Here is a 26310-nt window from a genome sequence, read left to right as displayed (position 1 = left end):
GGTGGTATTTGCAAAAGTCTATGGGAGCAGAGCAAAGACCGGGGATGAAAGAGGGGAAAACCTTGGTTAAGGTTACATTTGAGAAAAGTACGTGTTAACTGGTTGGAATTAGGCAGTAGAGTGGGAAGGACTTTCTTAGAAGAAGAAACATGTTCTAAGACTATTGTCTGTTAGTGGTGGGAAAGCAAGGTGAAAGTGATTTTTACAAAGAAAATTCTTGGAATGAACTATTTTGCTTTTCACATTACTTAAAGCTGGACACTGGAATTACCAAAAACTAAACTCACAAATGCAGGGCAATGTGAACTATCAGGGTGGCAGAGGGACTAGCAGAACTGGAGACCTTGCACTTGGAAATAGATAGATTTGGACATGAACTGTTTAACCTCCCATCAGGTGCTTCAGTACTAACTCTTCAGTGGTAGAGAAGTGGCTAGAAGGAAACCAGTTTCTTTCTTGACTTATTTTCATGCTCATTGAGCATGAAGAGAGAGCTTAATGAAGAAACTGGATGAGTAAGTAATAATACCTTTAGCAACACATTCAAGACAAGTGTTACAGAATTGTTATTTCTTCAGGAAAAGCCATCCCTTTAAAGCAGTTACATAGGGACAATTGCTCACTTATTCCTACAAGTGCTGTTGCTATTGTTTTGAGTGTCTTTGTAACTCCATTATGCTTGGGGAAAAGTTCTCAAGCCTATAGGGCATACTTCTATTCTTTCATAACTCATGAGAGAACCAGGGCATCAATCTGACACATATGATGCCAAGAATTGAACTCAGGACCTCATGTTTGAAAGTGCAATGCCCTATCCACTGCACCACCTCCTCGTCCACACTTAGTCATCCGGAACTAGATCTAATTAATAGCTAGAACTTAACTTACTCCTGGCCATTCACATGGTTTCTGCAAGCCTTTTTCGCTTGGATTACTGCTAATATTGCCCAGTACTTTTCCAATTGCACTTCCTACACATCATTTAGTAAAAATATTAACATACTGTATGCCAGGTACTTTGCTTGCTCTGAGAAATGCAGGCAGGGAAGACTTAATGTAACACAGAGTATTAGGACAGGAGAGATCTCTAACCTAGTAACAACTGTGACAAGACCTAGAGGTGTTTGTTTGCTGTTAATTTTTGAAAGAGGGAGACCACAGAACTGAAGCTTCCTTCCATGAGGTGGGAGCTGGGTTTGAACCTAAGTCACATATATGGCAAAGCAGCACATTACCCAAGTGAGCTATTTCACCAGCCTTGTGACAAGACCTATAGGGTGAAGGATGAAGCAGACAAAACAGAAGGGGGAGAGAAAGAACATAGTGAAAGAATAGTATGTGATAGCTCAAAAGAGGTAGCTGAACGGTCAGCTGGAAGGCTGAACAAGGAATGTGAAAGAGTAGGAGGATAAGTTGAGAGCAGTCATGGATTCTTGTGAACATGGAATTTGGACAATCCAAAGGGTAATGGAATCACTGAAAGATTTTAACTAAGATGGTGTCATCATCAGATGTTTTCACAAGAACACTAGCCTTTGTGGAAGGACATATTTGAATAAATAAGGGGAAGAGAGACCAGCTGGGAGGCTTTAAGCCAAAAGTTTATGACTCGCAGGCTTTTGTCTTTTACCAGAGCACTGATCAACTCCGTCTATGGTGGTGTGGGGGATTGAACCAGGGGCTTTGGAGCCTCAGGCATGAGTCTCTTTGCATAGCCATTATGCTATCAACCCCTGCCCAGCCACCTTTCTTTCTCCCTCTCCCTCTCTCTCTCTGTTTTCCAATGTTTTGCAAGCTAAGGATAAGAGTGTTTGTTTTAGTGATCACTGGGACTTCACTGCCCCATGCCAACTTTTTTTCAGAGACAGAGGGAAAGATAACACAGCACTGAAGCTTTCTCCAGTGCAGTGGAGGCTAGGCTTGAAACTGAATTGTACACATGATAAAACTGGCTCACTATATAAGTAAGCTATCTTGCCAACCCAAATAAGAATGTTTTTAATGTTTCTAATTAAATTTTTAAATAATACTTTGATATGTAAAAATTATATGAAGTTCACATTTCAGTGTCCATAAATAGTTTCTTTTTAGAGCACAGGTGCACTTGTATATGTCTTGTGTATGGTTGCTTTCAGTCTCTAAAGTTGAGTCATTGAGACAAGATGTCCTGGCAAACAGAGCTTAAAAGATTTACTATTTGGCCCTTACAGGAAGGTCTGGATAGTACTCCTACTCTTTTTTTTTTTTAATATTTATTTATTTTCCCTTTTGTTGCCCTTGTTGCTTTGTTGTTGTTGTTGTTATTGCTGTTGTTGATGTCGGCGTTGTTAGATAGGACAGAGAGAAATGGAGAGAGGAGGGGAAGACAGAGGGGGAGAGAATGATAGACACCTGCAGACCTGCTTGACTGCCTGTGGAATGGCTCCCCTGCAGGTGGGGAGCCAGGGGCTTGAACCGGGATCCTTACTCTGGTCCTTGCTTCGCGCCACGTGTGCTTAACCCGCTGTGCTACCGCCCGACTCCCACTACTCCTACTCTTAAGAAATAGGTGCTGTCTAAGCAATAGCTGATGCTGGCCTATACCAGAGGCAGTATGAATGAAGACTGGCACTTAAGAGATGTGTAGGACTAATTTAGGGAGACCCTTAGGAGGTGGGATCATCAGACCTATATTGATGGAATGAGAACTGAGTCAACCTTTAAATTGGTTTCTTATTCCCATTTTTGTCCCTTTTACAACCCATTCTACTCGGGGGTGGGGTGGGGGCGACGGGAGATGGAAGTGCCCTTTGCACTAATGCCCTACTACAAATTTCTAGTAAATATTCCTAATTTGACACTGCCCACTTCCACAATTCAATCTCTTCATTCTGGTGCTATTGGACAACTTCATTGGCATATCTCCCTGAGATCCCATCTCTTCTTGCATCCAGATCTTTGCATAAACCTCTTTGTGCCTGGTGTCAGCATTTCACCATTCTCACACCTCCATTCCCAATATGCTTTGTGCAGCTCTGCAATGTCTCAAGTGTTCACCACTAGACTGAAAGGCAGAAACAGTTGCAACTAGTCCTTCCTCAGCAGGTGGTAGACGTTCAATAAAAAACGAAGGAAGGTGGAGGACACCACCTACCTCAAGTGTCAAGCCTCAAAAACCAAAACCGTGTGTGAAAACATCGGTAGTAATTCCTACTTCACAAGGTTGTTGTGAGAATGAATGCAAACAAGATGCCTAGCCTGCACCAGAGACGTGAGCTGAGGTTAAATCTGATTTGCAGCCAACACAAAAAGACGTGAATACTTAAGAGACAGTCCTTACATATCTGGTAAGGTGGGGTGGAAAGCAGGTCCCCCTGAAGTACACACACCCGCCCTCGGCGCTAAATGTGTCGAGCAGGGGCGGCCGAAGAACCTGCGTGATCCCTCCAAGGTGAACGATGTCAAAAAACGGACGTTCTTCCAACGCTGCGCCCCGAGTACACGGCCATTATACAGTTCTTTTATTTATTTATTTTTTTAAAGATGGTTCTGTTCTGTAGTGATGATCTGAGGTCAAAAGGACCATATTTGGGGCAGGGAGACCTCTCCACATAGGGAGAAGGTGTTGGTGGGCTCCCTTCCAAGCCCCCGGGTCAGTCACTAGCCGTCCCATCGCTTCCGCCAGGAACCAACCCTGGTCGTGGGAGCCGCCCGCTCCAGCGGCTGCCTCATGAAAGTCACGTTCTCTCTGCCCGTCCTCTCAGGCACTCTATGGTTCTCGTGGTGACTACTCTAATTCTAGTTCCGGTCTCTATGGCGGCGGCGGAGGTAGGAACGGTTGTAGGTCGGCCGAATTAGCCGCCTAAAGGCCAATGAGGGTGGAGTAGTGATAAAGTATTAGCCAATAGGAAGCAGGAGTTGAGGTCAGGTGGTGAGATTGACAGCACGACTGGCTAGTAAACGCTGCTTAGGGCGGGTCGATTCCAGGGCTTATCCCGCCCGTCCCGCCATTCTCGCTAGTTCGATCGGTAGCGGGAGCGGAGAGCGGACCCCAGAGAGCCCTGAGCAGCCCCACCGCCGCCGCCGGCCTAGTTACCATCACACCCCGGGAGGAGCCGCAGCTGCAGCAGCCGGCCCCAGTCACCATCACCGCAACCATGAGCAGCGAGGCCGAGACCCAGCAGCCGCCCGCCGCCCCCCCCGCCGCCCCCGCCCTCAGCGCCGCCGACACCAAGCCCGGTACCACGGGCAGCGGCGCAGGGAGCGGCGGCCCGGGCGGCCTCACATCGGCGGCGCCTGCCGGCGGGGACAAGAAGGTCATCGGTGAGAGCCAGGCGGGGACGGGGGTGGGGCCGTAGGGAAGCCTGGCTGAGGAACCGTTACCCGAAGCGGGGCGAGCCGGCGGGCGCGCGGCCAGCGGGGACCCACTCGGCGGCGCGCGGCCGCCCCTCCCCCAGGCCCCCCGCACTCGCGCCCTCGCCGACGCCGGTCCGCGTGCGCGGTGGGCGCGCGCCGCCTCCCCGCGCCCCCCGTGCGGCCGCGCGCCCCTCCCCTGGGTGCCCGCGCGCCGCCCGCCGCCCGCGTGTGCGGCAGGGTCCCTCCCCTCCTCGCCGGCCTCGTGCGCCCGGGCCCGCACGCCCGCCCCGCCAGCCCGCCGTTGTTCCCGACCCCCCCCACCCCGCTCCCTTCCGCGTGTGCCCGGAGGGCGCGGCGCGCCGCCTACGCAGGCCGGAGTGGGCCGGGCGGCTTCCCCTTCCTTCACGTGCTCGCCGCGCCCGCCAGCCCGCCCGCCGCTGTCTCGGCGCACACCCATCCTGGGCCCGCGCCGCGGCCCTCGGGCCGCAGCTCACCCACGTGGAGCGCGGGGCCACCGGCCGCCGGCCGCCGGCAGGAAGGCTGTCAGGTGCCCGCGGGCAGCTGGATGCTGAAGGCCGGCGGTTCTGGAAAGGGGTGGCTTGTGTCCGTGGCTTTTAAAAATTTACTTAATTTTTCTGTTGTTTGTTTCCCCAGCAACGAAGGTTTTGGGAACAGTAAAATGGTTCAATGTAAGGAACGGATATGGTTTCATCAACAGGTGAGATGACCAGCTCTGCAGCCTCCATCGTACCTCTTGCATGCCTTCTCCTTCAGTAGGCTTTGCCGGCTTGGGATGGTGTCAGCAGATGTGGGTTGCTACCTCTGCTTTCAGTACTGTTAGTTTGACTTTTGTTTCCTCGATAACCAAAGGAATTAGTGGACCTGGCGCTTTTCTTTGTTTTGCTTTTTACGGTTAATTTTAAAAAGGGAAGGGGAGTGAACGAGTCATCTTAACAATTTAAGAGTAAATTGAGGGATGTAAGATACGGTAGCTTCTGCTAGACCCCGTTTTTATCCTTGTCATCTTGTCACACGTTGTTGAAATTGGTATTTGTGAATGTGAGCCATTAATTAGCGTGTGAGTTATTTGCACCTTGTTAGCCTTTGGCGGTAACAGTGTTGACAGTGCAAATGCATGAGTCTTGTCATCTTTACTGTGAGGTCTTGTTGGCTTTGTTTAACGTGCTTCAAATTTGATGGTGAAACTACATCTTCAGAGTCGATGATTAAAACTAGAAATAGTGGTAGTTGTGTGTGGCTTACAGCACTTTGGGTCTCTGTGTGAGCCAGGCATCATTTTCAAGATGGCTGCCAGAGCTGGTAGCAAGGGTGTAAAGCATCTTGTATATCAGTGGCCTTACAGGTGTGATACCATGTCTTCATTTTCTTTCTACATCCTTACTGTAGAAGACATTGGGCAATTAGATGGTTAAGAGAATACCTAGGAGTAAGAAATAACATGGAATATTTCTGAAGTGGAAACTTGCAGGAAACCATGTGGACAATGTCAGTCTTACAGATAAATAAAATTTGGAAAAACACTACTTATCCTTAAGCTGCTGTAGAAATACTCAGTTTCCTTTTGGTCTTACGTTAAGGTTTGCCATCCTGGTCTTAGAAATTGGGTTACTGTAGGAGGATAGTATCTTTGAGTCTGCTTAGTGCTTTTCTGTTATAAGTAGGCTTACCTGGGAAAGATGTGTACCAGAGAGATTCATGGGCCCTTTAACACACACACACACAAAAATTCAGTTAGCTATGGCTTGTGGGCCATACTTTGAAAAGATAACTGCTTTAGTTATTAACCCTTGCCACTTGGTATGATAAGGTATGGATGTTGCTGGTGTGCACATTGGAAGACAGTGTATTTGTTGCCTTCTAGTGCTTGAGTTGCAGTTTGTATGATTATTAAAAAATGTAGTATGAGGGTAATAGTGTTTTTCGAGAGGACAATAGATAGCCAATGTAAGCCCTTTTTACACGTTTTGGATTTTTTTTTTTTTTTTTTTTGTGAGATCACTTTCAGGGCAAGTTGTCTTGATTCTTTGCCATCTTAGTCTAAACTATTTTTTGTCAAATGTTGTTTCTAAACTGGCATTTTCAGTGACTGAAACTTCAAGATACTAAAACTTGACTGTAAAGTCCAGGGGAAGTTTGCCTTACAGGAACATTTCTTGTTGCAAGAGTGTATGTCACCTCATGCTCTTTCTTTTTTTCTTTTTAAATATTTATTCCCTTTTGTTGCCCGTGTTTTATTGTAGTTATTGTCATCGTTGGATAGGACAGAGAAATGGAGAGAGGAGCGGAAGACAGAAGGGAGAGAGACTCCTGTAGAACTGCTTCACTGCTTGTGAAGTGACTTGGAGAGTCGGGGACTCGAACTGGGATCCTTATGCCAGTCCTTGGGCTTTGCGCCACCTGTGCTTAACCCGCTGCACTAGCACCCAACTCCCCACATGTTCTTTCTTAAAGGGAGGCTTTAAAGATTACTGTGACTGTAATTTTAACCTTGGAATATAATACAATAAACTTTTGGCTTTTAATGGAAATTTAGGGATTTGGGATTTTTCATTGTTCTTATTCATTATGTAGGAATGGTGCTTGGTTATATAAGAGGATTTTATTGAACTAAGTGTGGGACAGGGGAGATAGCATAATGGTTATGCAAACAGACTCTCATGCCTGAGGCTCCTAAATCTCAGGTTCAATCTCCCGCACCACCATAAGCCTGATGAACCTGTGAAAAGATGACTGCCAAGTCTCTTGGACTTTTTGAGTCAGGCTAGTCTTCATTACCTTACACAGCAAGATGTAAGCCTTAAGTTGATCAGTGGTCATCTGTCTCAAACTCTATTACAGAATAGTATATCCACCTCTGCTGTTATCTTGGGTAGGGGTGCCTGTAATTACTGCATTTCCTACCCTCCAGTCTCATCTGATGCAAACATCTATAATCTAGCTCACCTAAAACAGAATGGTTGCAAGATGTGGGGAGAGGAGTATGAGTGCTGAGCACGAGTAGTGTTTAATAGAAAACTGCTAAGATAGAGTTGTGATTTGGGATCTTAGGACAATATATCTTCAGGAGTTGGATATTGCATTAAGTTATGGAGCATATAGATTTTTAATCCTCAAGCTTGCTTTTTAAAATTCCTTGAGGAAGTTAAGGTGAGATGATGTGCTATGCACTAAGATAATAGGAAAGAGCATTCAGTTATAAAATATATATAGTTATGCTTTGGGCTGTCAAGAATACACTTGACTGGAAGGTAGGAGGACTGATATGTGATATGGAATGATAAATACTCTTGGAACACAGTCCCTACCTTGCCTGGTTTCACTGTCCATATTTTCAGTTACCTAGGATACAAAAATATATTTTGAAAGAACTAGACATCACTCTGGTACATATGCTACTAGGGACTCATGCTTGCAAGTCCAATGTTTTATCCAGTGTGCTACCTTCTTTTCAGTTTCTTTTCTCTTCCCCCTTCACCCCAGCTCAAGTATTCTGAACCTGACATAAACAGCTATATGGATAGTTGAAGAGGGACTAAGTGCATCTGAGAAATTGAATGGGGGAGAAAACGGCACACACTGCCTTGCTGCTTATGAAGGGGAATAGAAAGAAGATAGCTGCAGCACTGCTTCACCACTCATAAAACTTTCCTTCTGCAGGTGGGGGACTCAGGGCTTGAACCCAGGTCCTTGCATATGGTAACATGTGTCCTTAACCAAGCATGCCACCATCCAGCTCCTATATTTTACATTCTAAAAGATTCAAAGAGCCAAGTGGTGGTGTACCTGGTTGAGTGTACATGTTACAAGGCGTAAGGACCCAGGTTCAAGCTAAGTCCCCACCTGCAAGGGGGAAGGCTTCACAAGAGGTGAAGCAACAGCTGTAGGTGCTTGTCCTCTCCCGCTCTCAATTTCTGTCTCTATCCAACATTTAAAAAATAAAAAATTCACAGAGGGGCCAGGCAGTGGCACACCCATGTGAGTCTACCTTACCGTGCACAAGGACCCAGGCTCCAATGCCTTTTTTTTAAAACCAGAGCATTGCTCAGCTCTGGTTTATGGTGGTATGGGGGATTGAACCTGGGGCTTTGGAGCCTCAGGCATGAGAGTCTCTTGCATAACTATTATGTTATCTACTCCCACACCATAAATTAAATACTTGACCAAAAAAAGAAGTGTAAAACATGAATAAAGATAGCATGAAAAATGTAACTTTTTTTTTTTATATTGATGGTACATGTTAGTCTATGGCCATACCACCCTGAAAATGCCTGATCTCATCTGATTACACATGTTAAAATGACTTTAAGATTTTATTTATTGATTGATGAGAAAGATAAGAGGAGAGAAAGAACCAAACATCACTCTGGTACATGTGCTGCCAGGGCTTGAACTCAGGACCTCACGCTCAAGTGCATTATCCACTGTGCCACCTCCCGGACCACATGACTTCTTTGTTAATGGCTACTAGAAAAGGACTTGTTTGGCTTGCACTTTGTCTGCAGAATAGGCATCAGACTGTAAGCTGGTTAGTAAGAGGGCTAGATGTTACTGTGACTTCCACTTGATTTGTTTGCTTTTGTCATGATGATGACAGTATTACACAAGTTTGTTATCCCCACTTCACATATGGGGGATTTTGTGTGTGGGGGGGAATAACAATGCTTTTGCAAAAAGCTTTCTGACTGAGGTTCCCGAGTCTCAGATTCAGTCCTTTGTACTACCATTAAGCCAGCCAGAGTTGAATATTGCTCTGATAAAAGCAAAAAACACGTAAGGATTTTTTTTTTTGTGCCCAGTCATGTAATAGTATAGTCAGGATTCCAATTTTTTTTTAAAGGATTCCAATCTAACTGCATTGTGTTTCTAGTGAGGAATTGTCAGTCACTGATTAGTACTGTTTGTCCCCCACTCTCTTGATAACAATATGTAATACGAAGAAGGAAAAAGTTTACTAATGTATTTGCTGTATTAGATTGGGTGATATTAAAGGAGTTAATAATAGGGCTTTTGAACTTTGCTTATATGAAAAGCCTGGTGGCTTGTAGTAGATTATAGAAAGAATATGAGTGGTCCGTGAGATGGTGCAGTGGACTTTCTTTCAATTATAAGGTCCTGAGTTCAGTCCCTGGCAACACATGTATAAGAGTGATGTCTGGTCTTCCCCCTCCCCCTTTGCCTATCTTCTTCATAAATTAAAATATTTTAAAAGAAATATAATGAAGGGCCAGGTGGTGCCACACCTGGTTGAGCACATGTGTTACAAGTGTGTAAGAATCCAGGTTCAAGCGCCTTGTTTACCACCTGCAGGGGAAAAACCTTTACAAGGGGTGAAGCAGTGATGTTGGTGTTTCTCTTCCTCTTTGTTTTCCCCTTCCTATCAATTTCTGGCTGTCTCTATCTAATAAATAAAAAGATAATTTTAAAAAAGAATATGAAGAATTAGAATTATAGAAAAGTAAAATGTAGCAGTGATGACACTTAAATTTGAAAATCTAGGGCCTGGAGAGACTGCATAATGGTTATTCAAAAAAAAAAAAAACTTAACGCATTAAAGCTTCAAGATCCTAGGTTCAACCCCCTGTACCACCAGCCAGAGTTAAGCAGTGCTGTAGTTGAAAATGTGTGTGTATTACAATTACTTGAAAAATAAATATACTGAATAAAGTTATTTGCTATGGGGAAACTACAGTATGCACTAAAGTATATAGAATAGGCAAGTGTGGGAGTTGGGCAGTAGTGCAGCAGGTGTTAAGCACATGTGGTGTGAAGTGCAGAGACGGGTGTAAGGATCCCAGTTTGAGCCCCCAGCTCCCTACCTGCAGGGGAGTTGTTTCACGGTGAAGCAGGTCTGCAGTTGTCTGTCTTTCTCTCCTCTCTGTCTTCCCATCCTCTCTCCATTTCTCTCTGTCCTATCCAACAACAGTGACAACAATAATAATTACAACAATAATTAAAAAATACCAAGGGCAACAAAAGGGAAAATAAATGATAAAAAAAATAGGCAGGTCTGTCTCTCTCGGCTCTCTGGGCCTCTTTAATTGTTGCTTTTCTCTTACAGAATTTTCTCTTTCTGGGGCCAGGCGGTGGCGCACTTGGTTAAGTGCACACATTACAGTGCGCAAGGATCCAGGTTCAAGCCCCTGGTCCCCTCCTGCAGGGGGAAAGCTTCATGAATGGTGAAGCAGGGCTGCAGGTGTCTCTCTGTCTCTCTCCCTCTCTCTATCTTCCCCTTTCAATTTCTGTCTCTATACAATGATAAATAAAAATTGCTCTTTCTAGTACTGCTATAGAGTTCAACAAACTACCAGTCACAGCTTGTTGGAGAGGATTAATATGTAGCAAATCTCTGATCAAGATTATGTGAACTGACTGCAAAAGATGGTCTTCTTTCTAAAAGTTGGACAGAGTTTATGCTGTAATTTACTTTTTTTTTTTTTTTAAAGACTTTATTTATTAATGAGAAAGATAGGAGGAGAGGGAAAGAACCAGACATCACTCTGGTACATGTGCTGTCAGGGATTGAACTCAGGACCTCATACTTGAGAGTCCAGTGCTTTATCCACTGTGCCACATCCCAGGCCACTATAATTTACTTCTGAATGCTAAATTGTAGATTTCTGGTTTTCAATTGTAGGCCATGATGTGAAATTCATAATTACTTACACTTTTTGTTGTAGTGTATGATTTAAATATCTTTCTGCAGTCACATTAGAATATATAAGCAGTCAATGCCAGAGTAGATAAGGATTGATAAAAGGCTTGTGATACACAGGAAAATGAACAGGTTTTGGTTAATGGGTCCCCAATTTACCTTCCCCACAAGAGACACGTTTGTTACAACTGGTTAACAAAAGTCCATAGTTTACATTAGCATTTATTTTGATACATGTTCTGTGGGGTTTTTCTTTTATGACCTCAAAAAGTTGAGTATTGGAGATGGTAAGGGAGAAGTGACTTGAGAATGAAGCATTGCTAGTCACTTCTACCCTCTGAAGCCCTTACTGATCTCCTAATGTCTGGTTGACAAACTTTAGAAAATAAAGTCTGGGGAGTCGGGCTGTAGCGCAGCGGGTCAAGCGCAAGTGAGGTACCAAAAGGGCCAAGTGTCATCATCAAAATTATTAATTGGCAGCATGAACTGTATCCCATTTTCTAACTTGTTAAACTTGGATTTTCTCTTTCAGGAATGACACCAAGGAAGATGTATTTGTACACCAGGTGAGTGCTTATGTGGACATTTACTCTTCTGGCACACGTCTTGTGAAAGGAAAATGTGGATGTCTTCTCAGCTATTCTTTGCAAAAAGGTTAAGTCCCAACTACCAAACTATTTAGTGTGTACAGGAAGGGTAGTAGTAGCATGCCTAAATGTGTATGTTGAAAGTTTGTCTTGGCAGTTCACCTAGTTTTAAATTGTTGGGTTGTCAGAAAAAGCTATTTTTTCTGACAACCCAATTAAATAGACGTTTCCAAATAATGGACATAAAGACATAAAACTTAAACTGATAATTCTGATATAAAAACAAACTTGATAAGTTGCTTGCAAAGATACTTAATTTATATCAGGTAAGGATGCATCATGGAGGAAACAGCATAGAGCTGCAAAACATTAATTGAAATGAGTGACAGAAAACCTAGGTTCTTCTAAATATTTTGAGCTGGGTAGGTATTTGCTTGCTTACCTTTGAAATAGCATAGGTACTTCATGTTGAACTTTGTCAACTGTATATAAAGTTAGTAAAAAAGAAAGCAATCCCTACACTCATTGTTCCTGATACAAATGTCAATTTGGATGGCAATACACTTTTCAGGAAGAACTATTTTAGGGGCTGGTGCTTTATAGAACTATAGTAATATCCTATACAACATTCAGTGACAATCCAAGGAGAAGCCAAGTTAATTTCTAGTACATACAAGATCCTTATAAATAATTACAGGTTCATATGTAGGTATGGAAACCTTCTATACCTAAACATAGGAATGCAAAACCATATATTTTGATGTGTGTATGTGCTAGCTGATTTACAAAACTGACAAAACTGTTTTAGGGGTACAATTTCACCTCTTACTGTGTGTTGCCACACATGTCTAACATCACAGTGTTACTTTAAACAAATAATTGTTTTGTAAAATTAAACCCCAACTCTTACTTGTTCCTTACTTGGAATATACATTTGTTGCCTATCTGCAACACTAAAGGGTTGTGGGAGATGGAAATAAGGGCTATGGGTTTTTCAATTATTTACACTTCTACTATCCCCTATGACTGCAGGTAATTGAGAGTTGGCTATATGTGAAAGGTATGAACATTTTGTAACGGTTTAGATGACAGATGAGATCAATTATTTAGTTGAATTGCATGTCACCCGTTTGTGCTGTCCCTACATAGTGTTACCAATCTGCTTTCCTCTTTATTTTGGAAGTGGTTTCAACATTCAGTTGTTTCTTGGGACTTTGGCTGCTCAGGTCTTAGTGGTATATCAAGGAAACTGAAGTTCTGGGCAACTTAGCTTAATTGGCTTCAGATTTGTTGGTTGTCCTGCCTCATTTGGAATGGAACTACATGAGTGATCCTGTAATGAATACCACTGTGATGCAGTAGAATGAACGGGATTTAGGGTCCTCCAAGACCTAGATTAAAAAAAAAAAATCCCTGATCTGCCACTAAGTAGATGTGTGACCTTGGGCAAGTCACTTATTTTAAGCCTATTTTGAACAAACTTTGTAGAAGTATTACCTATGTAGAACTATCAGGTGTTACTCTTCCCCTTTCACTTTGTTGTAGCAGTCTGGAAAAGTTAAACATAGTGTGAGATTTACTGTATTCTGGAGAGGGTAATAACCAATTCTCCCATGCGGTCAGAAAATAATATAAAAGTAGTTAATATATGTGAATTGCATTTCCACTGACTTAACCACAGGTTGGAAGTAAGTTTGGCTGACATTTCTGAGTTGGATATGGTAACAAAGGGACAAAGTTTGTTTGGTCAACTTTGAAGCATGCAAAACTAAACTCTCCTGTCATCTAAACTGGGCCTTGTGTGGGGCTAGCTTCTATTAAGTGCAGTCTTTGGGGATAGATGGATATCCTCATTCTGTTCAAAGTTATATGTGATGCTTTTACAAGAGGCATTTTAAATATATACATATATTGTTGTGTCTGTCTTAAGCGTGACATTTTAATTGCTTTAGTTTTGAAAATGGTGATAATGTTGGGGCCTTGTAAGATTGGAGTGCTTTAGTTGAGTTTTCGGGGTAGCATTGGTCCCTCTTCTAAATTTATTGATGGTTTGGTCACATTTAAAGTTAATTATAAGTGTATATCCAAGCTAAAATAATAATTGACACTGGTACATTATAAATGAAAAAGCACATTATTCTCCCGTTAATCTATTTTTGGAATGTGATATTACTAGACTGCCATAAAGAAGAATAACCCCAGGAAGTACCTTCGCAGTGTAGGAGATGGAGAGACTGTGGAGTTTGATGTTGTTGAAGGAGAAAAGGTGAGGATGCTTTTTGTGTAAGGTTTGACTTCGGTGTGGAAATATGTTGGCGATCTCATCCATTAGGATGGTGGATATAAGATGGATGGATGGGTCAGGTGACCTCATGAACACAGGTACATTGAGCCTATTGTGCTGGCTGTAATTAGAGGGCAATATATTCAGAACAGTGAGGAACTAGTAGTCATTTGTTGTGCACCCCTGGCCACAAAGTTATGTCTTGTGTAAATGTTGATGTGTGTTTGATTTCATTGTCATTGCCATTACATGATGCCTTTTGTAGGGTGCCGAGGCAGCAAATGTTACAGGTCCTGGTGGAGTTCCAGTGCAAGGCAGTAAATATGCAGCAGACCGTAACCATTATAGACGCTATCCACGTCGCAGGGGTCCTCCACGCAATTACCAGCAAAATTACCAGAATAGTGAGAGTGGGGAAAAGAATGAGGGATCAGAGAGTGCTCCCGAAGGCCAGGCCCAACAACGCCGGCCCTACCGCAGGCGACGGTTCCCACCTTACTACATGCGGAGACCCTATGGGCGTCGACCACAGTATTCCAACCCTCCCGTGCAGGGAGAAGTGATGGAGGTAAGTTTTACACAGTCCCTTCTCCCCTAAAGGATCGAGGGAGGCTTTTCATAGGACTGTGTTTTAAGCATTTTCTGAGCTGTAATTTTAATGGGAAACATTTTCTCTAAGAAACAGATAAATGTATAATCACAATACATGATTTTGCTTTTTAACATCTATATTCAGACTTTGACTTTAACTGCTTGGGATTTTATTATTAACTAATCTAATAGACTTGGTTTCTGCTTTCTTTTCAGGGTGCTGACAACCAGGGTGCAGGAGAACAAGGTAGACCAGTGAGACAGAACATGTATCGGGGCTATAGGCCACGATTCCGCAGGTATGTATTTAGAGAGAGGCTGGAGGAGCTTTGCCAAAAATAAAAAAGAATGCTTGTGAATCCCAAATGGGGGGGGGCAGTGGTGGCACCTGGTTAAGTGCACACATTACAGTGCATTGTACCACACGGACCCAAGTTCAAGCCCCTGGTCCCCACCTGCAAGGGGAAAGCTTCAGGAATGGTGAAGCAGGGCTCCAGGTATCTCTCTCCCCTCTCAATTTCTCTGTTTCTTTTTTTTTTAAGACATACAATCAATTTTTCCCCTCTCATATTAAATAGTGGTTTATATGACTACAATTTAATAGGAGTGTTCATAGACACCATTCCCACCACCAAAAGACTGTGTCCCCTCCCGCCCTGCCCCCCCGGAAGCCAAATGTCCACCCTCCCCCTCACCAGCAGGGTTTTTATTTTATTGTCCTGCTCTAGATTTAGTCAGATCCTGCTTTTAGTTTACCTTTCTGTTCTTTCTCAACTTCTGTTGAGTGGTATATATACACAATGAATACTATGCAGCTATTAAGAATCCACCTTCTCTGACCCATCTTGGATGGAGCTAGAAGGAATTATGTTAAGTGAACTAAGTCAGAAAGATAAAGATGAGTATGGGATGATCCCACTCATTAATTTCTCTATCCAATAATAGATTTTAAAAAAAAGAAGAAAAGTGGGCAGAGGCAAACTTTGTTTTTGTTGGTTTCTTTAAAATGTTTATTCAGGATGGAGACAGAAATTGAGAGGCAATGCAGGGAGATAGGGAAGGAGAAAGACACCCACCATTCATGAAGTTTCATTTGTATTTTCCACCAGAGCACTGCTCATCTCTGATTTATGGTTGTGCAGAGGATTGAACCTGGGACTTTGGAGCCTCAGGCATGAGAATCCCTTTGTATAACCATTATGCTATCTGCCCCCACCCTCTTTTTTTTTAATGGGAGACAAAACACTGCATTTTGATACCAGGGATAAACCTCATGCTCTGCCTACTGCACCAATTCCTAATCTCTTAGATTTCTTTCTTTTTTTTTTTGGTAACAAGAGCACTACTCAGCTCTGGCTTATGGTGGTACAGGGGATTGAACCTGGGACTTTGATGCCTCAGGCATGAGTCTGTTTGCATGACCATTATGCTATCTACCCCACCCCTTTTTTACTAAAATTATGACATTTAAAAAATGTTAACACTTTTGTGTATGTGTGTATGCTTAGGACTGGAACCTCAGTGCATGTTATCTCACTGCTCCGGGCAATTTTTTCATACAGCTAGGGGCGCGGAGTCCACAACAGCACTGGTACTATAGCCACAGCTTCCTCCTATATGGAGCCAAGGATTTTTTTTTTTTTAATTCACTGGATAAAGACAGCCAGCAATTAAGAGAAAGGGGGAGATAGGATAAGAGAGACACCTCTAGTCCTGCTTCACCACTTGTGAAGCTTTTTCCTGTGCAGGTGGGGACCAGGGGCTTGAACCCAGGTCCTTGTGCATTGTAACGTATGCTCAACCAGGTGCACCACCACCCAGCCCCGGATTCATTTTAAGAGACTCGTTCCTGAGGTTCTGAGGTCCCAGGTTCAGTCCCCTACACCATCATAATTTTTCTTATATTTTAATCTTTGTTTTGTTTATTTTATTTTTTGCCTCCAGGATTATTGCTGGGGCTCGGTGTCTGCTCTGCGAATCCACTGCTTCTGAAGGCCATTTTTTCCTTGTTGCCCTTATCGTTATTCTTGTCACTGCTGTTGTTAGGGCAGAGAGAAATGGAGAGAGGAGGGGAAGACAGAGGGAGAGAAAGACAGACACTTGCAGACCTGCTTTACTGCCTGTGAAATGATACCACCCCTGCAGGTGGGGAGCTGGGGCCTCGAACCAGGATCCTTATGCTGATTCTTGTGTTTCCCGCCATGGGCACTTCACCCACAGTGCTACTGTCTGAACCCCCTATTTTTATTTCTTGTTACTGGATAGAGACATCTGCAGCCCTGCTTCACCACTTGTGAGGCTTTCTCCCTGCAGGTGAGAACTGAGACCTTAAACTCTGATCTTTATGCTTACCTAGGTGTGCCACTGCCTGGCTCCCTAAGAATTTTTCTTTTTTATTTTTTTTCCCCTTTTGTTGCCCTTGTTTTTTGTTGTAGTTATTATTGTTGTTGTTATTGATGTCTTCATTGTTAGAACAGAGAGAAATGGAGAGAGGGTGAGAGAAAGACACCTGCATGCAGATGTGCTTCACCACCTGTGAAGCGACTCCCCTGCAGGTGGGGAGCCAGGGGCTCGAACTGGGATCCTTAAGCAGGTCCTTGTGCTCTGCACCATGTGCGCTTAACCCACTGCGCTACCACCAATTCCCAATATTTTTATGACATGTATATAAGAATTCAGAGGCTATCTTTATGTTTATTGGTGTTTCGTTAAAATTTTATTGAGAAAAAACCAGACATCATCACTCTAGTACATGTGTTACTATCTACTAGTGGAAGAAGTGGCGCCACCTCCTGGATTGCATGATTTTTTTGTTTAAGATTTTGTTTATTAATGAGAAAGGAGAAAGAACCAGACATCACTCTGGTACATGTCCTGCCTGGGATTGAATTCAGATCTTCATGCTTGAGAGGCCAATGCTTTATTCATTGCAGCACCTCCCAGACCACACTTGTTTTGATTTTTATACTTGGCAAAATAGAAATGTTTTGATATAAGCCTAAAAATGAAATTGCTGGTTCACATAGCAAACCTCTTAAGAATTGAGGTTTGTCAATGTATATGGCATCTCATATACATTGGCATCTCATGTGTGAAGGGGGGTATGGTTTTTGTTTCGTTTTTTTTTAAATATTTCCTTTTTGTTCTTGTTTTTATGGTTGTAGTTGTTGTTATTGATGTTGTTGTTGGAGAGAAGGGGAGATGGGGAGAGAAAGATAGACACCTGCGGACCTGCTAAGCTCTGACTTATGGTGGTGTGGGGAATTGAACCTGGGACTTTGGAGCCTCAGGTTTAATTCCTTTACACATTAATTCAGCATTAATTCCTTTACACACCATTATGTTATTTAACCCTGCCCAAGGAGATGTTTTTTTTTTTTAATTTTTTATATATAAAAAGGAAACATTGACTAAACATAGGATAAGAGGGGTACAAATTCACACAATTCCCACCACCAGAACTATGTATCCCGTCCCCTCCCTAGGTAGCTTTCCTATTCTTTAACTCTCTGGGAGTATGGACCCAAGATCATTGTGGGATGCAGAAGGTGGAAGGTCTGGCTTCTGTAATTGCTTCCCCACTGAACATGGGCGTTGACAGGTCGATCCATACTCCCAGCCTGTCTCTCTTTCCTTAGTGGGGAAGAGGAGCTCCAGGACACATTGGTGGGGTTGTCTGTTCAGGGAAGTGTGGTGTAGGCATCATGCTAGCATCTGGAACCTGGTGGCTGAAAAGAGAGCTAACATACAAAGCCAAACAAATTGTCGACCAATCGTGGACCTAAAGGCTGGAATAGTGCAGGTGAAGAGTTGGGGGGGGGGTCTCCATTTTGTAGATAACTAGTAGGACTATTTTAGTCTATTCCAAAGAGCCTATGGCTGTTTTTTGTTTATTTTTTTGCCTGAGCCTGAAATCTGATATACAAGTGGATCCTACTTATTGTCTGGAGAGATGATGTCATGGCTGGAGGAAGGACCAGAAAGCTGGATCAGGGAAGAGAGTAGCTCCCAAATATGGGAAAGGTGTATAAATATTGTTGACTGTGGAGATAGGGTTGTTTTTTTGTTTGTTTTTTGAGATAGGGGTTTTTAAGATTTGTTATCTAAGGAAATAAATCTCACTTAATGCCAAGCATCAAACTCAAGGCCTTGTGCATGCAAACTCCTACACCTTCCCATTATGCTAAAGCATAAAGCCTTAATACAAAGTGTGGTAAAGCCTCAGCTTGAACTTGGGTTGTTAAATAGCTCATAGCAAAGCAAGTGAACTTTTCATGCTGGGTATTTTGCTGACCCTAAATGTTTAAAAATACTTAAAAGCTCAACAAGGGCAACAAGAGGGAATAATTTTTTTAAAAAGGTTTTCAAAAATACTTTAAAGCAAATGGGCATAGCTCAGCCAATAAAGCACAGGAGTTGACATCAGCAGGTGCACAGAAATTTTAGAGGGGGAGGGAGAAAAACCACTCATGAAGCCATCCCTTGCAGGGGGGTCTGGGTCTGTCTGACTTGTACCAGGGTCCTTATGCATCAGAACATGTATGCTTTTGCCAGGTGCACAACCATCCAACATCCCACTGTTTCACCAGTTTTAAATGCTCATTTTCAAGCTTATTGTTTTCCAAGTTGTCTATATTTTTTGAGTAAAAAGTAGCACTTGGAGTGGACCAAGTATTAACATTGGTGGGTGAGTTGAAAGAAGGTTTATTACTAAACTATTGTCTATTTCCACTGTTTGTTCTAGGGGCCCTCCTCGCCAAAGACAACCTAGAGAGGATGGCAATGAAGAAGATAAGGAAAATCAAGGAGATGAGACCCAAGGTCAGCAGCCACCTCAACGTCGATACCGCCGTAACTTCAATTACCGACGCAGACGCCCAGAAAACCCTAAACCACAAGATGGCAAAGAGACAAAAGCAGCCGATCCACCAGCTGAGAATTCGTCCGCTCCCGAGGCTGAGCAGGGCGGGGCTGAGTAAATGCCGGCTTACCATCTCTACCATCATCCGGGTAAGTAGGCTGGTTCCTCTTGAATGATGACATCCAGTAGTGTAAGAAGAAAATCCCACTTGTTCATGGGTAAAGTGAGGTAAACCATTTATACTTAACCAGATGTCTTACACTATTTAATTGCCACTCGGGCTCAGTACCAGCACTGTGAATCCACTGCTCCTGGCAACCATTTTTTTTCTTTTCTCTCTCCCCTTTCTACTCCTCCCCCCTCCTTATTTGATAGGACAGTGACAAATTGGGAGGGAAGGTAGGGAGCAAGACACCTGCAGAGCTGCTTCACTAGTGAAGCATCTCTGTTTTAGTAATGATGGGCTTCAATGCCATGTTTGTGTGGGTTCCTCTCTTTAATTTTAACAATGGAGAGAAAGATAGCACACAGAGCTAGCTACCAGAGCACTGCTCAACTCTGGTTTATGGTAGTACTGAACTCAGGACTTGAACTACAGACATGAAAGTCTCTTGGATAACCATTATGCAAGTGGGGAAGTTGTCTAGGGGTGGGAGATAGCATAATGGTTATGCACAAGAACTTTCATGCAATGCAATAATTTATACAATATAATCCCCCTTTTTTAATTTACAGTTTAGTCATCAACAAGAAGAAGTGAATATGAAATTCCAGCAATAAGAAATGAACAAGAGATTGGAGCTGAAGACCTTAAGTGCTTGCTTTTTGCCCGTTGACCAGATAACCAGAACTATCTGCATTATCTATGCAGCATATGGGGTTTTTATTATTTTTACCTAAAGATGTCTCTTTTTGGTAACGACAAATGTGTTTTTAAAAAAAAAAAAAAAGGCCTGGTTTTTCTCAATACACCTTTAAAGGTTTTTAAATTGTTTCATATCTGGTCAAGTTGAGATTTTTAAGAACCTCATTTTTAATTTGTAATAAAAGTTTACAACTTGATTTTTTCAAAAAAAAATAAAAAGTCAACAAGCTGCAAGCATCTGTTAATAAAGGTCTTAAATAATGGTCTGTGTATATTTCTATTCTTTCATAAGTTTTTTTAACTCATTGTAAAGCCCTTAACCTTAAACCTGTCTGAAATAAGAGAAGTAATTCTTAGGGAAATGGCATTAAAGTGTAGGGTGACAAGCTTGTCATTTCACACCAAGAAAATATGTTGTCTGCATAGTACTGCCATTACATCTATTTCAACAATAATTGACAATTCTGGTTTGTGGAAACAAGTTACTCTGTAGAAGTAGTTGCTGTAGAACCTGAATTTATTGATTTAGCTTTTCCCCATCATTGCATTTTACTAATATGTATGAAATGACCTTGTCTTAAAATATCAAAATTTCTTCATGCTCTCTAATTTTAGAATATCCTTTTTCTGGGAGGCAGTTGTATTTATTGTTATTTTTGAGAGAGATGCAGAGAGAGAAAGACACAGAGAGAAACACCAGAGCACTGCTCAGCTCTGGCTTATGGTGGTGCAGGGGGATTGAACCTGGGACTTTGGAGCCTCAGGCATGAGAGTTTCTTTGCATAACCATTATGCTATCTACCCCTGCCCAAAAGACATATTCTAATAGAGAACTGTTTGACCTCCATGAGTCTACAGTGTTGTATGGATCCAGGTGGTAGTGCTCTGGGTTCACAGAGCAGATTGCATTGCACTCGTACTTTAAATTCTAGGTGAATTTTTATTTATTGGTTAGAGACAGAACTGAGAAGGGAGGAGGAGATAGGATAAGAGACAGACACCTGCAGCCCTACTTCACTCGTGAAGCTTTCCACCCTGCAGGTGGGGACCAGGGGCATGAGTCCGGGTCCTTGCACACTGTAATGTGTGTGTTCTTAACCAGATTGGGAAGGAATGAAAAACGCATGGATGATGCTGGTAACAATCTATAGATTTTTGTTTCTGTCTTCTGCGCTTTTTTGTCACTGGGATTAAGTGCCTGCACTTTTTTTTTTTTTTAGGCCTTTTTCTTTTTAAGATTTCCCTTTTGTTGTCCTTGTTTTATTGTTGTAGTTATTATTGATGTCATCGTTTTTGGATAGGACAGAGAGAAATGGAGAGAGGAGGGGAAGACAGAGAAGGTGGGTGAAAGACAGACACCTGCAGACCTGCTTCACTACTTGTGAAGTGACTCCCCTGCAGGTGGGGAGCCAGGGGCTCAAACAGGGATCCTTCCTCCAGTCCTTGTGCTTTGCGCCACCTGCGCTTAACCCGCTGCGCTACCGCCCGACTCCCGCCACCTTTTTTTTTGACAGGGAGAAAGAGACACCTGTAGTAGGACTGTCCCACAATTTATAAAGCTTCCTGCAGGTGGGGGATTTAAACCTGAATCCTTGCCCATGGTGATGTGTGTGCTCTACCTGGTCCACTGCCACCTGAGTCCAGAGATTTATTTTGCCTCCAGGGCTATTGTTGGGGCTCTGTGCCAGCACTATGAATCCACTCTTCCAGGAGGCTATTTATCATTTTTTTATTGGATAGAACATAAATTGAGAAAGGGAGGGGAGAATAGAGCGGGAGAAAGACAACTGCAGACTTGTTTCACCGCTTGTGAAACAACCTCTCTACAGGTGGGGGGCCAGGGGCTCAAACTGGGATCCTTATACTTGTATTATGTGCACTTAACCTGGTGCACTACTGCCCGTCTCCCAACTCCAAAGATTTATTAATGAAAATAAAGCAATGTATCACTGACACATGTTATAGCAGGCATTAAACTCAATGCTTGAAGGCCAAGGCTTCTTGCCAGGCTGCTGCAAAAGAAATGGAGAAAGTGTACTACTGGCATATGCTGTGCCAGGGATAGAGCTTCAAACCTCATGCTTGCAAGTCCCAACATTACCCATTGTACACTGACACATGGCCACAGCAGGGATTTACTCCAGAGACAAAGGCATGCACGTTGTATTCCAGCTGAGCTATTGAAAGTATTTTCTTTATTTTGGAGATAAGACCTGCAGCCCTGCTTTACTACTTAGAAAGCTTCACCCCAGCAAGTGGGGGTGATAGTCTTGAACTCAGGTATAGCCAAAAGCTTTGTTGTGTTTTTTTTGGTTTTTTTATTTGAGGTCTGTTGCCAGCAAGATAGCATAAGGCCAGCCCTCACTGCACTGGAAGAAGCATTGGTGCCATGGTTTCTTTCTCCCTGGGTGTATATTGTGTGGGTGAAGGGGGGGAAACAACTTGGGGAGTTGGGTGGTGGTGCAGCGGGTTAAGCACACATGGCGCAAAGCGCAAGGACTGGCGTGTAAGGATCCCCGCCTCCCCACCTACAGGGGAGTCGCTTCACAGGCAGTGAAGCAGATCTTCAGATGTGCGTCTTTCCCCCTCTCTGTCTTCCCCATCTCTCTCCATTTCTCTGCTATTCAACAACGACATCAATAACCACAACGTTAAACAACAAGGGCAACAAAAGGGGAAAATAAATACTAAAAAATTTTTAAAAAAACTTGAGCATCACTGGCATGTGATCTTAGGAGTTGAAATAGGGACATCGTGTATGCAGTCCAGTGCTCTACCTATATCAAATCACAAACTCCTAGGGTATTCTACCCAACAAAGTCTTTTACTTTTTTTTTTTAATATTTATTTTCCCTTTTGTTGCCCTTGTTGTAGTTATTATTGTTGTTATTGATGTTGTAGTTGGATAGGACAGAGAAATGGAGAGAAAGACACCTGCAGACCTGCTTCACCACTTGTGAAGCAACTCCCCTGTAGGTGGGGAGCCAGGCGCTTGAACCAGGATCATTACGCTGGTCTTTGTGCTTTGTACTAATGTGCTTAACCCACAGCACTACCGCCCAACTCCCTACTTTTTTTTTTCCACGAACCAGAGCACTGTTCAGCTCTGGCTTGTGGTGGTGCAGGGCATTGAACCTGGGACTTTGGAGCCTCAGGCATGAGGCTGCATAACTATTATGCTGTCTACCCCAGCCCTTTTTTTTTTTTTTAAATTTTCCTTTTTGTTGCCCTTTTTATTGTAGTTGTTATTCATGTCGTTGTTGTTGGATAGGACAGAGAAATGGAGGAGGGGGAGACGGGAGGAAAAGATAAGACACCTGCAGACCTGCTTCACCACCTGTGAAGCTGACTCCCCTGCAGGTGGGGAGCCAGGGGCTGGAACCGAGATCCTTATGGATCCTTGCGCTTTGGGCCATGTGCACTTAACCCACCGTGCTACCACCCGACTCCCCCTTTTTTAAAACCAGAGCACTGTTCAGCTCTGGCTTATGATGATGCAGGCGATTGAACCTGGGACTTGGGGGGCCTCAGACATGAGTCCCTTTGCATAACCATTATGCTGCCTACCCCAACCCATCTTTTTACTTACTATGAGATAGGAAAATGAATGCATCATTGCCAGGTATTGAACTCAGGACCTCATATTCTAAGAATCCAACATTTTATTTGTCCCTTAAACTCCCAGGTCACTTAGTTGTGAAACTGGATAGGAGCCTGTCCATGATGCCCTGCTCAGGCATTTGATACAAGTCCTGGAGAGCCTTCCTAAACTGAGTTTTCCCAGCCTTTCCATTGCTGTTGATTCACTCTCCCATCAGTGTATGAATTGGGCTACATAGTTCTGCTTCTTCAGACAGACTCCATCAATTGTTTGGGCTTCCATTCACTAAGGGTCAAACGAGTATTTCTTCATGTCAAAATATCCCTGGAATTTACAAAAAGGAGCCAACACTTTTTTTTCTAATTGCCACCAGGGTTATTGCTGGGGTTTTATGTCAGCACTATATGAATCCACTGCTCCCAGCAGCCATCCTTTCCCCTCCATTTCTGTTTCATTTGATAGGACAAAGAAATTGGGAGGGGGAGAGAGAGAGAGCCCTCTACAGACCGGAGTCACCTCATAAAGCTTACCCTCCACTTTGCAGTTGGGAAGCTATGGGGGCTTGAACTTGGGTTCTTTGGCATGATATTGTGCAAGCCAACATATTTTATCCTGGTATTTTTCTATCAATTCCCAAGTGTGTGGAAGACACTGATTCTCTGCACTTGATGGCATGGTTTCCTGGCCAACTGCTTTATGACCAAGTAGCAAGAGCTGCCAAGTATCTATCCTAGGACAGGGATAATTCTTTTTATTTATTTTCCCTTTTGTTGCCCTTGTTTAACATTGTTGTGGTTGTTGTTGTTGGATAGGACAGAGAGAAATAGAAGAGAGGAGGGAAGACAGGGAGAGAAAACCAGTTACCTACTTCACTACTTTTGTGAAGTGACTCTCCTGCAGGTGGGGAGCTGGGGGCTCAAACCAGGATTCTTAAGCTGCTCCTTGCACTCTACACCACGTGCGCTTAACCCACTGCGCCACCGCCCGACTCCTGGACAGGGATAATTCTAACCTATATCCCACCCTGCTCTATTGGTACACTTAGCAGGAGACCTCGCTCTGACACCCAATTGCCCGGTTATAAATTCAGTTTTAGGGCTTTTGGGGCTGGCTAATGACAAATCAAACTCAACTTTGTTGCAGCAAAAAGTTATTTATTGGAAGGATATAAAATTTTAGAACAGCCTGGTCATGGGAGACTGGCCTTTCTTCTGTAGGTGTCTTTTTCCCTAAGAGTGGCAGAAAATGTGGCCCAATAGCCTTAGTTTCAGGCTTCGCAGATGTCCTCATTGTTGACAATTTGCAGTCCCGTGGGAGCTGGTTTGGGGCTTGAACTCAGGAGCCCTTAGATGACTAGTTCCACCCCCAACTAATTAATGTCAAAGGATGGAGGCTGGCCACCAGGTCCCAGATGACCCAAACTTGCATGTGGGGCCTTCTAGAACCATGGTACCAAACTTCCAGACATTGAGAGGCTTGTGGTTCCCATAATTCTTGTTAACTTTTTTTATATACCAGAACATTGCTCAGCAATGCCATTTGGTAGTGCCAGGGGTTGAACTTGGAACTTCAAAGCTATTCCCCGGACCCCTCTGGTAAGTCTATTGAGGGTCAGGTTATTAACCCGAGTGGCCACAGGACATAATGCTCCTGAAGTGCCTCTATGGATGGTGCAGCAGCTGCCAGGCTGAGGTATCTTCCAGGAATCCTATGGTCACTTGATTTCCTGCCACCACCCCCATGCAAAGTCTTGTTGGCTTTATCTCTCAAGAGGCAAACTCCTGGTACAAAGCTGACCTGTGTCCTTGGGATTTGGTGGGAGATGTCACAAGACAAGTGGTGGAGGAAGCCAGGCGAGCTGACTGAGCAGGGTAATAGGAAAGCATGGGACAGTTGTGGGAATCTTTCCAGGATGAGTAGAGAAACTTGGTCCAAGGAGGAATTTTGTGGTGGGAGAGGTCTGAGTATGACACAGAAACCTGGGACATTTGGGACCCAGAGGATAAAAGAACTGACCTTGGGGTAGATCTGGAATAATTTTTCTCTTGTTCCTCTGAGGACTTCTCCCCTCTACTCCCATCTACATTAAAGGGATAGAAATGCAGATAAAGTCCTCCCCACTCTTTAACAGTAACTCTAGGTTAGAACCAAGCTCAGCCACACACAGCCTGTAACCACCCTTCCCTTCTCTGGTTCCTGGGCAGGAATGCAGCCTCAGAAATTGTGGGGGTAGAAAAGGGCAGCACTGGGAGTCGGGCGGTAGCGCAGCGGGTTAAGTGCACGTGGCACAAAGCACAAGGACCGGCATGAGGATCCCGGTTTGAGCCCCCAGGGGTTGCTGCGGGGGGGGGGGGGGGGGTCGCTTCACAGGCAGTGAAGCAGGTCTGCAGGTGTCTTTCTCTCCCCCTCTCTGTCTTCTCTCTCCATTTCTCTCTGTCCTATCTAATGATATCAGTAACTACAACAATGAAAAACAAGGGCAACAAAAGGGAAAATAAATATTTAAAAAAAAT

The 26310-nt window shown here is 43.5% G+C and overlaps 1 protein-coding gene across 1 annotated transcript; it reads left to right on the top strand.

Moving 5' to 3' along the window:
- Window positions 1-3987: 3987 nt before the first annotated feature.
- YBX1 (Y-box binding protein 1) lies at window positions 3988-20459 on the top strand. The gene is made up of 8 exons (XM_060206094.1): window positions 3988-4302; window positions 4990-5053; window positions 11541-11574; window positions 13772-13861; window positions 14145-14447; window positions 14687-14769; window positions 19215-19480; window positions 20067-20459. Exons 1-7 carry the CDS (start codon window positions 4137-4139, stop codon window positions 19447-19449), a joined length of 975 nt encoding a protein of 324 aa, XP_060062077.1. The 5' UTR covers window positions 3988-4136; the 3' UTR covers window positions 19450-19480; window positions 20067-20459.
- The last annotated feature ends 5851 nt before the right edge of the window (window positions 20460-26310 follow it).

Source organism: Erinaceus europaeus, chromosome 13, assembly GCF_950295315.1.
Source record: "Erinaceus europaeus chromosome 13, mEriEur2.1, whole genome shotgun sequence".
Taxonomy (NCBI): Eukaryota; Metazoa; Chordata; class Mammalia; order Eulipotyphla; family Erinaceidae; genus Erinaceus; species Erinaceus europaeus.
The sequence above is the reverse complement of the archived record's forward strand: the minus strand, read 5'-3'. Positions and strand labels throughout refer to the sequence as shown.